The sequence below is a fragment of the Narcine bancroftii genome, chromosome 5 (genome assembly GCF_036971445.1).
Source record: "Narcine bancroftii isolate sNarBan1 chromosome 5, sNarBan1.hap1, whole genome shotgun sequence".
Lineage (NCBI taxonomy): Eukaryota > Metazoa > Chordata > Chondrichthyes > Torpediniformes > Narcinidae > Narcine > Narcine bancroftii.
The window spans coordinates 4,638,572-4,651,718 of record NC_091473.1 but is presented as its reverse complement, the minus strand read 5'-3'; the positions used below and the strand labels follow the sequence as shown (position 1 = coordinate 4,651,718).

The 13,147-nt window shown below is 37.3% G+C and overlaps 1 protein-coding gene across 8 annotated transcripts in view; it reads right to left on the bottom strand.

The window, feature by feature from the left end:
- twf2 (twinfilin-2) overlaps positions 1-13,147 on the bottom strand; it is a 168,235-nt gene that overhangs the window by 46,694 nt on the left and 108,394 nt on the right. For 6 of the 8 annotated variants that reach the window (XM_069936581.1, XM_069936583.1, XM_069936578.1 and 3 more), the window contains exon 4: positions 10,707-10,787. The exons of the other annotated variants lie outside the window; for them this stretch is intronic. In XM_069936581.1, the coding sequence (XP_069792682.1) occupies positions 10,707-10,787 (81 nt within the window). The remainder of the gene's footprint in view (positions 1-10,706; positions 10,788-13,147) is intronic. 8 annotated transcript variants of the gene reach the window in all.

Sequence of the window (13,147 nt, the reverse complement as noted above, 5' to 3'; positions counted from 1 at the left end):
ATATACGAGTATGGGGAAGAGTGTGCTTCTGAAGATAAATGAAGAAGATAGATAATAGATACATCAAAAATTGATAGCAGTGAATTAGTAGAAAAGTTTGTTGAATTTGACTGGGGTCAGATGGGATGCATTGGACTTTGAAGGATGATGCATGGCAGAAAATAATGGGGATACTATGATCTTTTAATATTCTATGGATGTGAGAATTATGCCAAAAAATGGGAGACTAGAAAAGGTTACTGCTTTGATCAAAAAAATAAGCCAATCTATCTGCCTCAGAAGGTAGTAGAGGCAAATTCTCTCAACACTGTCAAGAAAGAGTTAGATAGAGCTCTTAAAGATAGTAGAGCCAAGGGATATGGGGAGAAGGCAGGATCAGGGTACTGATTATGGATGATCAGTCATGATCGAGAATGGTGATGCTGGCTCGAAGATCCGAAGGGCCTACTCCAGCTCCTATTGTCTATAACAAATGCAGGCATGCCAATGTGAATTTAGTGCAAGGATATTAATCTGTGACAAGATTGAGTCACCTGTGGGGGTAGGGAGAATGGATTAATTTAAGCCAGCCAGAATAAATTTGTTAATGGCAAATTTTGTTTAATCAAGTTGATTGATTGTCTTTGATGAGGTAACAGATCAAGTTGATGAGTAATGCAATTTGATATGGTGTACATGATTTCCAGAAGGCTTTTGATAGGATGCCACACAACAGATGTATCAGCAAAGTTGGACATTGATAGGAGTCACATGATGATGGGAGGAGAGTAGTGGCAACATCTCAGAACTCGAGGGAAGACAGACAAAATACAAGTAAAACAGTCAGGAAAAATCCAAGAAGTGCTCCAGACAGCATGGGAAGAGAGAAGAAAGCATGGGGAAGAAAGATAAAAGACCTCCACAGAAGGAAACTGCAGTTCCAGCATTGCGGGATGTCAAGGAGGAGCGACCTCGTGGTGTGGAGATCAGCGGGGCCTACCTGAGGCCACCGTGGGAAGAGATCACGGGCTGCTTACCTTGAGAGGAGAACCAGGGAGAAACAGCAGGCAACAGAAGACTGCAAACCGTGGAGAGTCAAAGGGGATGTCGCAATGACAGGAGAAGATTGGAAGTGGCAGTGATAACGAGGTGAGTGGAGGGCGCGTCTGATTAAAATGGTGATCATGGGCCAGTGGCAGCGGGCAGGAGCAGATGTTCAGGCAGCGTTGAAGGCAATGAGCCTGAGAAATGCGTAGATTCCAGTGGGCCACTGTGGCAACCGGGGAGGGTCAGAGGTGGCAGCAGCAGAAACCATGAGGCGGGCAGCGGTGAGACCAGTAAAGGTGCGGGTGATCACAGGCTGGCAACAGCAGGCAGGAGCAGAGTTACAGACAGCGTTGGGAGAGCGACCCAACCTGCAGCTCAAACGGAGCCCTGCGGGCAGCAGGCACAACATGGAGGTGGCAGGAGTGAGGCAGTGTGTACAAGGTCAAGGAGCAGAAGCACCAGAAGCGACCTCAAGGGGAATGGTGAGAGCGACCAGGAGGGAGGCCCATCTCTGCAAAGGGTGAAGGTGTTGGAGGAGTATATGGAAGAAGCAGTGAAACCCTCCATGGAGGGTTTCAGGGAAGTTATGGGGGCGGTAGAGAGGGCTTCCGAAACTAGATTAAAGAATGTTCTAAGTGGTCTATCAGTAGATATGGGAGGTCAAAAGGGCCATGGCACACCTGTCAGGGAGGGTGATGCGTATTGAGGAAAGGGTAAAGAAGGTAGAGGATTGTGTAAAGTGTTCAGAGAATCACAGGGACGCATGGATCAGAGAGAGGGAGGACATTTTGGATAGTGTTAGGTCTGCTTTGTTCATGAATGAGTGAGTCAAACACCAGACTGAGTGGAAATCAAGGTTCTTTGTTCTTTATTGCCGGATTGTAACACTTGCAACTAACAGTGTTAGTTGGAGAAGGCGCATTCTGCCGTTATCAGCAAGTGGTGTTTTTTATATACCTTAGGATACGTACTTAGTAAATTATCATACCATGACATTGTCCAATGAATAAACTGTTGCTATCCCTCTCTGCTAGCCTCCTGCACATCAATTTGTCATCCCCACTCTTATCTTGAGAGTACAAGGTCACAACTGCATCTTGCTATGGCCCAGCACTGGGTGACTCCCTCTACATTCCCAGATCATGATGTTTTTACCTAACAATAGGTTGGATGCATTGGAGAACTTTAATAGGAGAAAGAATATTGTGGGGTAAAAGAGGGGTTGGAGGGAATGACCCCATAAAATGTTTTAAAGACTAGATACTTAGGATGGGGGTTGATTTACGGATAGAAAGGGTACAACGGTCTTTATTCCCTCTACTGGATCCTGGGCTGTGACTCTGTTCAATTCTGATAAAATTTAAGGAAAAGGTTCTTTGGGTGGCAGAGGGGGAGGTCTAGTCAAGGTAGTGGGGGGAGGAGTAGCAACATCCTCTTTATCCCCCGACATTAGTATGACATTGTTGAAGAGGAGGAAGGAGTTTGATGCGGGAAAAAATAATCCTGCAAAGCAAGGGAATGGTCTACAGGTTATTGCACCCTGTGACATTGACCATACTGTTGCTAGGAGGGGATAAAAAATTCTTGGAAATGGTGAACTTTGCGAACTCCCTAGAAGTCACGTGGGAAGATGTCCAAATGGGTCAATAAGTCGGCGAGAGGGCTTCTGGCTGTGTACATATATACAATGTTGTAAAAAGTCAAGTTTATTTAGTTTTGTTCAAAGTAATGGTTAGAAGGTTAATAATGTTTAAATGTTGAGAGCACAGAGATGCAGTAGGAGGGGTAGCGTCTAGATTGGTGCTGCGGGCATGCCTTGGTTTGGTGGGGGAATTGGCGCCAACTCTATGGTCAATGGTGCCGGGAGGAATAGGGGAGCTTAGCGGGAAGGAGGATGAAGGGATTAATAGGGGGGGTTTATATCGTATTGTGTTGATTTGTTGTACATAGTTCTTTTAATTTATAAAGTTTTAGTTTGAGTGCGGACGTCTGTGCCAAAAGTTGGTGGAAGAAAAAAGGGGCGGCAGATACAAGTCAAAAGAAAATAGTCAAGGTGGGGGTGGGGGGTAAGGATACAGGGACAACCCTAAGGTAGTGGACAAGGAAATTAAAGTTTTGAGTTTCAATGTCAATGATATTAATGCAAGCGGGCAGTGTTTCTACAAGAGACTCCCCTTACAGTAAGAACACGTAAAGCTAAAGGGGGGAGGGGTGGGTGGTCAATTAGTAGAGCCTCCTTTACACCCAGAGGCAGGGGAGTGGTCATCCTGATGGGGAAGAATGTTCCAGTGGGGGTGGGGGAGGTGGTCACTGACCCAGGGGGAGATTATGATGATGCATTGTCAAATATACTCGGAATCCTGGATTCTGATGAATGTATAGGCCTTGAATTTCAATGTCGAAAAATTTATACAAGATATATTTTTGGAGAGGATTTCAATTTTTGCATGGATCCGGTCATGGACAAGTTAGCAAAAAATGTAACAAGGGCCAGAGTGGCTAAGTCTACACTGGCCTTTATAAAAGAGCTGAATCTCATAGATGTCTGGTGAAAGCTGAATCCAAGGGAAAGGGATTACTCCTTTTACTCGAGACAACACAATTCCTACAATAGAATTGATTATTTTTTCCTGGTGTCAGCCCAATTGGAGGGTAGGATAGTGGAAACTGAGTACATGGCTTGGCTATTGTTGGACCATTCACCCTTGATCTTATCCATTATAATGCCAGATAAGCAGACCTCTGTGTATAGACGGCACCTGTTGGGAAAACCAAATTTTTGTAGCTTTTTTAAGAGCTCAGATAGAATGGTTCTGTGAGAGGAACTGCCTCTCTACTGAGGATAACTCATAATATGGGACACATTGAAGGCTTATTTAAGGGGCCAGAAAATTTGATACACCAAGTGAATTAAAAAATAATATCGTTGGCATTCCCCAGGGATAAATATTAGGGCCATTGCTTTTTCTTAATCCATTTTTGTGACTTATGCTTGGGGGTGTGTAAACTGCAGATGACACAAAATCTGTCAGCAATGCAAACTGAAGAAGATAGTGAGAAAAAGCTGCAAGATGCAATTAGGCTGGTAGAATGGGGAGAGAGGAGGCTATGATGAATCTGTGTCATGCTGTCAGTTTTTCGCTGTGCTTAGTCTGCTCTCGACATTGGACATGTATTATCTCTACCACTAGAGACACTCCCCTTGGGTATAACTGTGTATGCGCCCATTATAATTCATTATTGTATTACTAAGTTTCTACTAATAAAAGCCATGATTTCTGGTTAACTTTGGTTTCTTCATTAACTGGCACTTCAGAGGCATGTGCAGAGCAAAGCAAGGTGATCGATCCATTTTGGTAGGAAGAATAGGAAAGGCAATAAAGAATAAAATGGGCATTGAAACAAATTTTTTGCAGGGCATTTAGAGAAGTAGGACATGTTGAGAAAGCGATCAATAAGGCACATTCAAATTCTGGCTTTCTCAATAGAGGCATAGAATATAACAACAGGGACATCATACTGAACCATATAAAAGACTGATTTAGTTTCAGCTAGAGTAGCCTGGTTACATGTGGATTCATAAGAGATTTTCAAGAACAATTCCTAACTTTTCAGAATTATGAACTTTTTTGAATGTTTATGCACCAACTGTAGATGACGAAAAATTTATACAAGAAACATTTTTTAAATTTGGCACAAAGATATCAGAATATTTTAATAGCTGGGGATTTTAATTTTTGTCCAGATCCAATTTTAGATAGATCATCTAGAACAGTTACAAGAGCAAAGGCAGCAAAACCACCTTTACATTAATGAAAGATTTGAATTTAATTGGTTTATGGAGAAGAATTCGTCCAAGAGAGACAGATTATTCTTTTAATGCAGATAGCATAATTCTTATTCAAGGATAGATTTATTTTTTATGTCAGTACATCCTCAAGATAGAATCAATCAAGATGACTATGAAGTATTCACCTTTATTAATGACATTTACAATGTTTGATAAAGAACAATTCATGTATAGATGGAGATTTAATTCAATATTATTAACAAAAAAGATTTCTGTGATTTTGTTAAAAGGCAAATTCAGATTTTCTTTCAGACTAATTCTAATTTGGTTAATGATAAATTTATTTTATGGGATGTGATGAAAGTGTATTTAAGGGGACAAATTATGTTATAGCTCTAAAATTAAGGATTACATGAAAAAATTGGATCAATTGAAAAAGAGATAACGTTTAGAAAAGGATTTACAAAGACAGGTTTCTGAGGTGTTACGCCTCACCAGCAGCAATTGAGAGATATGTAAACAGATGGGTTATGTTTAACACAAAATTTATTAACATATTAACAAAAATAGAATTATCTCAATAAATTTAACACCCAAATGTAAGCCTCTATGGCAATTCTACATGACATATTTATAAAGTGTATGTGGGGAAAAAACCCAGACCATTACAGTCCAAGCCCAAAAGAAAACTCCCTTTACAAAATATCAAGTCAGTCACGTCAAGTCCATCAGTCAAAAAGGAACAGCTCACAGAGACTGGTCTCCAGGCTCGGGATTCTTAGTTTGGGTTGCATGCTGGTTTTCTAGTTGGATGTGGAGACAGATGGCTGTGATCACTGTAGACTTACGATCACTGTAGACATACGATCACTGTAGACATACGATCACTGTAGACATACGATCATTGTAGACTTCCGACTTTCCTGAGTTTCGAATGTGGCAACAACCAGCTTTAATTTCCTCACATGTGAATTTTCACCCAGTGACCTCCTAATCACATTTCCAAAGCCCACCTTCTGTTACACAAGTCTTCTCCTCTAAACACCCTGTTTTGGGTCATCAAATGACTCCTGTCACACAAAGTCCTTCTTTTGGAAAGGGACTGGGGAAGCCCAGGTTGGACACACACAGGACTCTGGGTATCAGAGTGGTACAAACTGCTGTCAGGACAACAATGCTTGCACCCGTAGACAAAGTAGCTCAGTCTTCTTTCTCCCACTGAAACTACAGGGTGAGCACATTGACAGGCTGACTGACTACCCTCCAACCAACCAACTGACAAACGTGTTCAAAAAAACAGTGCACTGGGCTCTTCAACTGCCCCAGTGTGTACCTTCAGCCCCCCTTCCATCGATGGAGAGGGGTTGACTGCACTAGGCGTGCTCTCCGTGAGCCCACTGGCTTCCAGTGTGTGGCTCTTGCGCTTTTGACAGCTTTCAGCTTCCCAGCACAGTTTCAGAGCCTGCTTTTCCCAGCACTTCTTCAGCGCTTCACAGCAGTGCACGATTCTTTCTTTCTTTTCCCTGTAGGTTCAGTCCTGTCCCTGGTCCTAAAATAAAATTGTCCAGCGTCCATAAAAGAGGAAAAACGAAGAAGGTTTATAAATAAGAAACTTCAGTATAATATATTACAAACATATAGAACAGAGAAAGCAATAATGAGAACTAAGCAGAGATACTATGAGCTACATGAAAGAGCTCATATGGTTCTTGCTTGGCAATTGAAAACAGAACAAGTTTCAAGGACTATCAATGCAATTAAAACAAGAGTCGAATGTGATTACTTTTAAACTCTATGAAATAAATGATACTTTTAAACAATTTTACTCTCAGTTATATAAACCTAAGTTGCAGATTTTTTTTTGTCATAAACAAGGTTACCCATGTTAACTCTACAAGAGCAAAGGGAGTTGGATGTCCCTTTCACATCAACGGAGGTGGGGGAAGCATTTTTAAATTTTTAAAATTTAATACATCACATTATAATTGATCTATAACAATATTTACACAAACTTTGTATGAATATATACATGGTGACTTTTTCCATTTTCTCCCCAACCTCTCTCCTTTCCACCCCCAAAAACTATAGAGAGAAGAAAAACAGAACCAAAAGAGAAAATAAACAAAAAAATCCAAGAATCAGAGCGTGTCTTTTAAATATTATGTGATTCGCTTTTTCCTTACATATACTCTTTCTCATTAAGAGCTAACAGCTGGAGGCCCGAGGTTGCAGTTACCAATAAAGTTTATATATTGGTCCCAAATTTGTTCATATTGTGTGTAATTTTCTCTAATGGAATTCATTTGTTCATTTCTGTGCGCCATTGCTGTATTTTCAGGGGTGCTTCCATTTTCCAAGTTAGCATTATGTATTTTTAAGCTGCCTCTAATGCAATCTTAATAAATCATTTTTGGAATCTGTTTAAATTTAATTTTAACTCTGTCTTTTATAATGCTTAACAGAAAATTTTCTGGGTCTTTTGGTATCTTGTTTTTTTTGTAATTGAATTTAAGTCCTTCGAAGATGGCTTCAATTTTGTACATGTCCAAATTGAATGTACTATTGTACCAATTTCTTGTTTACAGATACTGTCGGGTTCCATTCTTTTAATTTTTGAGGTGTAACGTATAGTCTGTGAAGCCAATTTTATTGTATCATTCGACACTGGCCATTTATTGTATTTGTCATAGTGCCCAAACATAATTCCTTCCAGGTCTCATTACTAATTTGCATGTTTAAATCATTTTCCCAATGACGTTTGGGTCTGTACATTGCCTCATCTTTTCCTTTGTCTTGTAATTTAATATACATATTTGTAATAATCTTTTTAATTATATATTCAAAGCTACTACCCTCTGGCAACCTTGGATCATTTCCCAGCTTTTCTTTTAAATATGTTTTTAATTGATAGTATGAAAATATTGAACTGTGCGATATTCCATATTTATCTTTTAGCTGTTCAAATGTTAGTAGATTATTACCCAGAAAACAGTTTTTTAATTCTTGTTATTCCTTTTCTTGAACATTCCTTAAAATATATGTTACTCATTGTAAAAGGTATTAATTGGTTTTGCTGCAGCAACATATTTGGTATTTGATAGTTTATTAACTTTTGGTCTAAATGTATTTTACTCCATATTTTTAATATACAGTGTAGTATTGGTAAACTGTTATGTTGCACTAACTTATCATTCAACTTGTAAAGTACATCTTCTGAAACACTTTCTCCCATCCTCAGCTAGGCTGGCTTTTCTCCTACCTTATAAAAATCTGACAAGAATCTAATTGGGCAACCCTATAGCAATTTTTAAAATTTGGCAATTGCATTTCTCCTTGTTTATATGTCCCTATCAGCTTTTTTAAAGGCTATTCTTGGTTTCTTACCTTTCCATTGAAATTTTCTTATCAATTTATTCAATTTTTGAAAAAATTCCCATTACTAGAATAGCTAGCTTTTGAAATAAATATTGCAACCATGCGAATATATTCATTTTGATACAATTTACTCTCCCTATTAGTTATTGGCAAGCCTTTCCATTTCTCTAAATCTTCCTGTATTTTTTTTTCATTAACGGCTGGTAGTTTAATTTAAACAAATGATTTAAATTATTATTTATTCTGATGCTTAAATAACGTATTGCCTGTACCTGTCATTTAAAAGGGGATTCTTTTTTTACATTTGTGTATAGTTTACTGTATTCATTGGCATTACTTCATTTTTATCAATATTAACTTTGTACCCTGAAATTGCCCCATATTCTTTCAAATTGGTATGAAACCTCTTTACTGATTCTTCTGGCTGGGTTAAATATACCATAATGTCATTCTCAAATAAACTAATTTTAAATTCTTCCTCTTTAATCCTTATTTCCTTTATCATTCTATCTGTTCTTATCATTTCTGCCAATGGTTCTATTGCCAAGGTAAAAAGGGAAGGTAATAATGGGCATCCCTGACTTGTTGACCTACTCAATTTGAAATAATCTGAAATATTCTTGCTTTATAATTATTATTTAGAGCTTTGATCCAATTAATACATTTTTCTGGTATTTTAAATTTCTGAAGAACTTTAAAGAGAAAGTTCCATTCCAGCCTATCAAAAGCCTTCTCTGTATCTAGAGCTACTGCACTGTTGGAATTTTATTTTCTTGTGCCGTATGTATCAGATTGATAAATTTACATACATTATCTGCTGCCCTTCTATTCTTAATAGATCCTGATTGATCTGATTTCACCAACCTCAGTAAACAATTCGCTAATCTATTTGCTAGTAATTTTGCTATTAATTTATAATCAGTATTTAATAAGGAAATTGATCTGTATGAAGATGGTGACAATAGGTCTTTCCCTGTTTTTGGAATTACTGTGATTATTGCCATCTTACAAGATTCAGGTAAATTTCTAGTTTTTTCCACCTGTTTTATTACATCTAAAAAAGGTGTAATTAATAGGTTTTTAAAAGTTTTGTAAAATTCTGTAGGGAATCCATCCTCGCCTTTGTGTTTTATTATTTGCAAGATTCATTAATGTGTCATATACTTCCGTAACCATCAGGGGATTTGCTAATTTACCTTGTTCTTCCTTATCTAACTGGGGTAACTTGATTCTTTTCAAACATTTATCTATTTCCTTATTCTTTTCTAAGATCTCTGATTGGTATAATTGCTTATAAAAACTCCTGAAATTTTCATTAATCTCTTGTGGTTTATATGAAATCTGATTATTTCTTTTTCTTGTGGCTATAATAGTTCTTGTTACTTGCTCTGTCTTCAACTGCCAAGCCAAGATTTTGTGAGTTTTCTCACCCAATTCATAGTATCTTTGTTTTCTTTTCATTATGTTTTTTTTTAACCACTTGGTATGTTTGTAACATGTCATATTTCAATTTTTTCTCCGTTAATTGTCTTTTTTTCTCTTTATTTCTCCTTTCATTAAATCTTTCTCTAACTTTACTATATCTTTTTCTAATTTTTCTATTTCTAGGTACTATTATTTTTGATTTTAGTTGTATTATTTGCTCTCTAATAAAGGCTTTCATTGTATCCCATAATATAAATTTATCTGTTACTGAATTTGTATTCGTATCAAAATATATTTTAATTTGTTTTTCTATAAATTGTCTATAATCTTGTCTTTTTAGTAAGATGGGATTAAGTCTCCATTTATATCCTTTATTAGGAGTATCCTCCAGAGCAATTGTTAGCCGTAAGGGTGAGTGATCTGATAACAATCTTGCTTTATATTCACTCCTTGGACTCTCCCTTATATTTGGGCTGAAAGTAAAAATATATCAACCTAGGAGTACGTCTTATGCCTGTTAGAATAATATGAGTAATCTCTATCTTTTAGGTATTGTTTCCTCCATTTGTCTATTATCTTCATATCTTGCACTGAACTTGATGTAAATTTAGGTGCTTTACTCTATTTTTGTTTTTTTCCTGGTTTTATCTAATAACGGATCCAAGCTAAAATTAAAATTTCCACCCAATAAAATATGCCCTTGTGTATCTGCTAACTGTAAAAAAAAATCCTCATTAGGTGCATATATATTAAATAAATTCTACGATTCCGAATAAATCTGGCATACTATCACAACATACCTCATAGCTGGGTTTGTAGCTACATTTTCTATTTTAATAGGCAATTTTTTATTAATTAAAATAGCCACCCCCTAGCCTTCTAATAGTAAGATGATGCTACCACCCAATCTCTTTTCAATTTACAATGCCCTTGTTCTGTTAGTTGAGTTTCCTGTACAAATGCAATATTTATTTTTTCCTTTTTTAGTGATGTCAATAACCTTTATCTCTTGATTTGGTTATGTATTCCATTAATATTAATAATCAAAACTTCAACGTATTCATTCCGTTAGCCTGTGATTTTTACATACCATCCTCTCAGACCCTCCAACTTCCTTTCTCTCACATTTTGAAATTTCACACATCTTTCTATACATGTTGACACAAACACCCTGAAACAGTTAAAAACCAAAGAAACAGTAAAAACCAAAGAAAAAGTAATAAACTGTCAAAAAAACATAGAGAACCCCCCCCCCCCCCTTATTGAGTTGCCCTTGCTGACCTGCATGACAACCACAATACCCTTAACATTACAGGCTGCAGTATAAAATGCAATTATCAACTGATTTTAGCAGCAGAACATCTCTCCCAAGACCCAACCCTCCCCCAGAGAATTTATAACTTATTTTCTAAACACTTAAAACAAAGTTCTCATATAAACCAACAATTAATCAACCAGTTAACCTCCAAAGATATATTTATATACTGTCTTTAACTGTCTCTTAGTTCTGTCCATCACTCTCTTCCTTGTGGAATGCCAGTTGTTCAACAAGGTCTCGAGCTTCTCTTGGGACATCAAACAGTCTGTTTTGTCTGCCCAGGATGAATATTTTAACACTGCAGGTGTTGTAAGACAGAATTATAACCTTTTCTCCATAATGTGTCTTTTATTGGGTTAAATTCCTTCTGTTTCTTTAAGTTCAATAAGAAAAATATCTTATTCCCATTATGTTCCAATGGACCTTTAATTTATTTTGTTCTTCTGGCTACCAGCCCTAATATTTTTTCCTTTGTTGGATACCTTAATCATTTGACCTGGATGGAACGTGGGCATTGCTGTGCCTGTGGCTTCAGTGCCAAAGCTTTGTGAGCTCTTTCAATTTCTCTTTCCTCCTGGAGTTCTTCCTTCTCCAGAGCTTGTGGAATCCATTGTTTTAGAAATCCTTTTATGTCCGTACCTTCCACACCTTCTTTCAGGCCCACTATTTTTATATTATTATGCTGACTAAAATTTTCAAGGATGTCAATTTTCTGGTGTCTTTGTGACTTCTTTACTCCTTTCTTCTGTTTTTTTCCTTTAAGATAGTCATTTCCATTTCCACACCTTTCACACTCTCTTCTACTTCTTCACATTGGTTTTTCATATTCCTTATTACATTTTCCATGCGTTGAATTTTAATATCTGTTTTTAGCACACATTCTCTATTAACTCTGCTATCTGACATTAATGTTTCCATCATCACTCTTATCTGATTGTCTAAGTACTTTATGTCTACTGTTTGTTTTTGTCTTTTACCTTTAATTTTCTTCTGTATCTTCTCTGACACTTCCAAGTCTTCTAATTCTTGTTCCGTATCCTCACTTGATGTTGAATCCATTTTCAAGACTGTTTCTCCTGCTTTGCTTATCATTGGGCTTGCAGAAGCTCGCTGTTCTCTTCAGTGTCTTGACTGGAATGCGTTCTGCGCATGCGCAACTCCTTGCGCATGCACATTAGCGTTCCCTTTTTTTCCATCAGCCATCGCTGGAGCCTGCCCTGCGCCCTCTCACCCCGATGTTGCTCACCTGCCGGCTTCACAGCGTGGGTTATGTAACCCAGGAGAGCTCCCAGTTCCGGCGTGCAGGTAAGGCCTTTTTTTAAAATCTTCCGGTGATTTATTCAGTTCTTCTTTACTATTTGTTGCAACTCTTTCCTTCTTCAGAGCCATTTTCTTTCTTTTCTTTCAATGTTTATGTACTGTTTCCTGTATTTTCTTTTGTTACAACTTTGTTTTTTTCCCACTTTTAAATTTTTCTCTGGGGAGCGCTGGTTTCACTTAACCAGTCACTACTCCATCGCGTGACCACCTCGTGAAGGAAGCATTGAGCTCATTACAAGTAATAAATCTCTTGGAGAGAATAGTTTCCCACCTGAATATTATAAAGAATTTAAAGACATTGATTCCTCCATTTATGGATGTATTAGGACAGGCAATAGTAACACATACCCTCCCAGAAACTTTCTCTACCGCAATAATAACGGTATTACCAAAAAAATACAGACCCTTTAAAACCATTGTCCTACAGACCAATTTCCTTGTTAAATGTAGATTATAAGATAATTGTGAAAAACATAACTAATAGATTGATGAAGTTTTTACCAAAACTGATAAAGAGATTATCTGTGGACAATGTAACTAGATTACTTAGTACATACTACATTTAGCACAAAAGAGGGGTGCTTTAAGTGTGGCAGTGGCTTTGGATGCAGAAAAAGCATTTTAAAGATTATAAGAGATTTTTTGTTTAAGGTGTTTGAGAGATTTAGGATTGGACTGGTATTTATAAATTGGGTTAAAGCTTTAGATAATAATCCTATGGCTAAAGTTGTTACAAATGGGAAGGTTTCAGCATTGCTTCCATTAACTAGATCTAGTAGGCAAGGATGCCCTTTATCACCTGCTTTATTTATCTTAGAGATTAAACCTCTTGCAGAATTGATTTGATCTGATCCGGATAATAAAGAGATTAAGGTTAATCAGGAAGAATATAA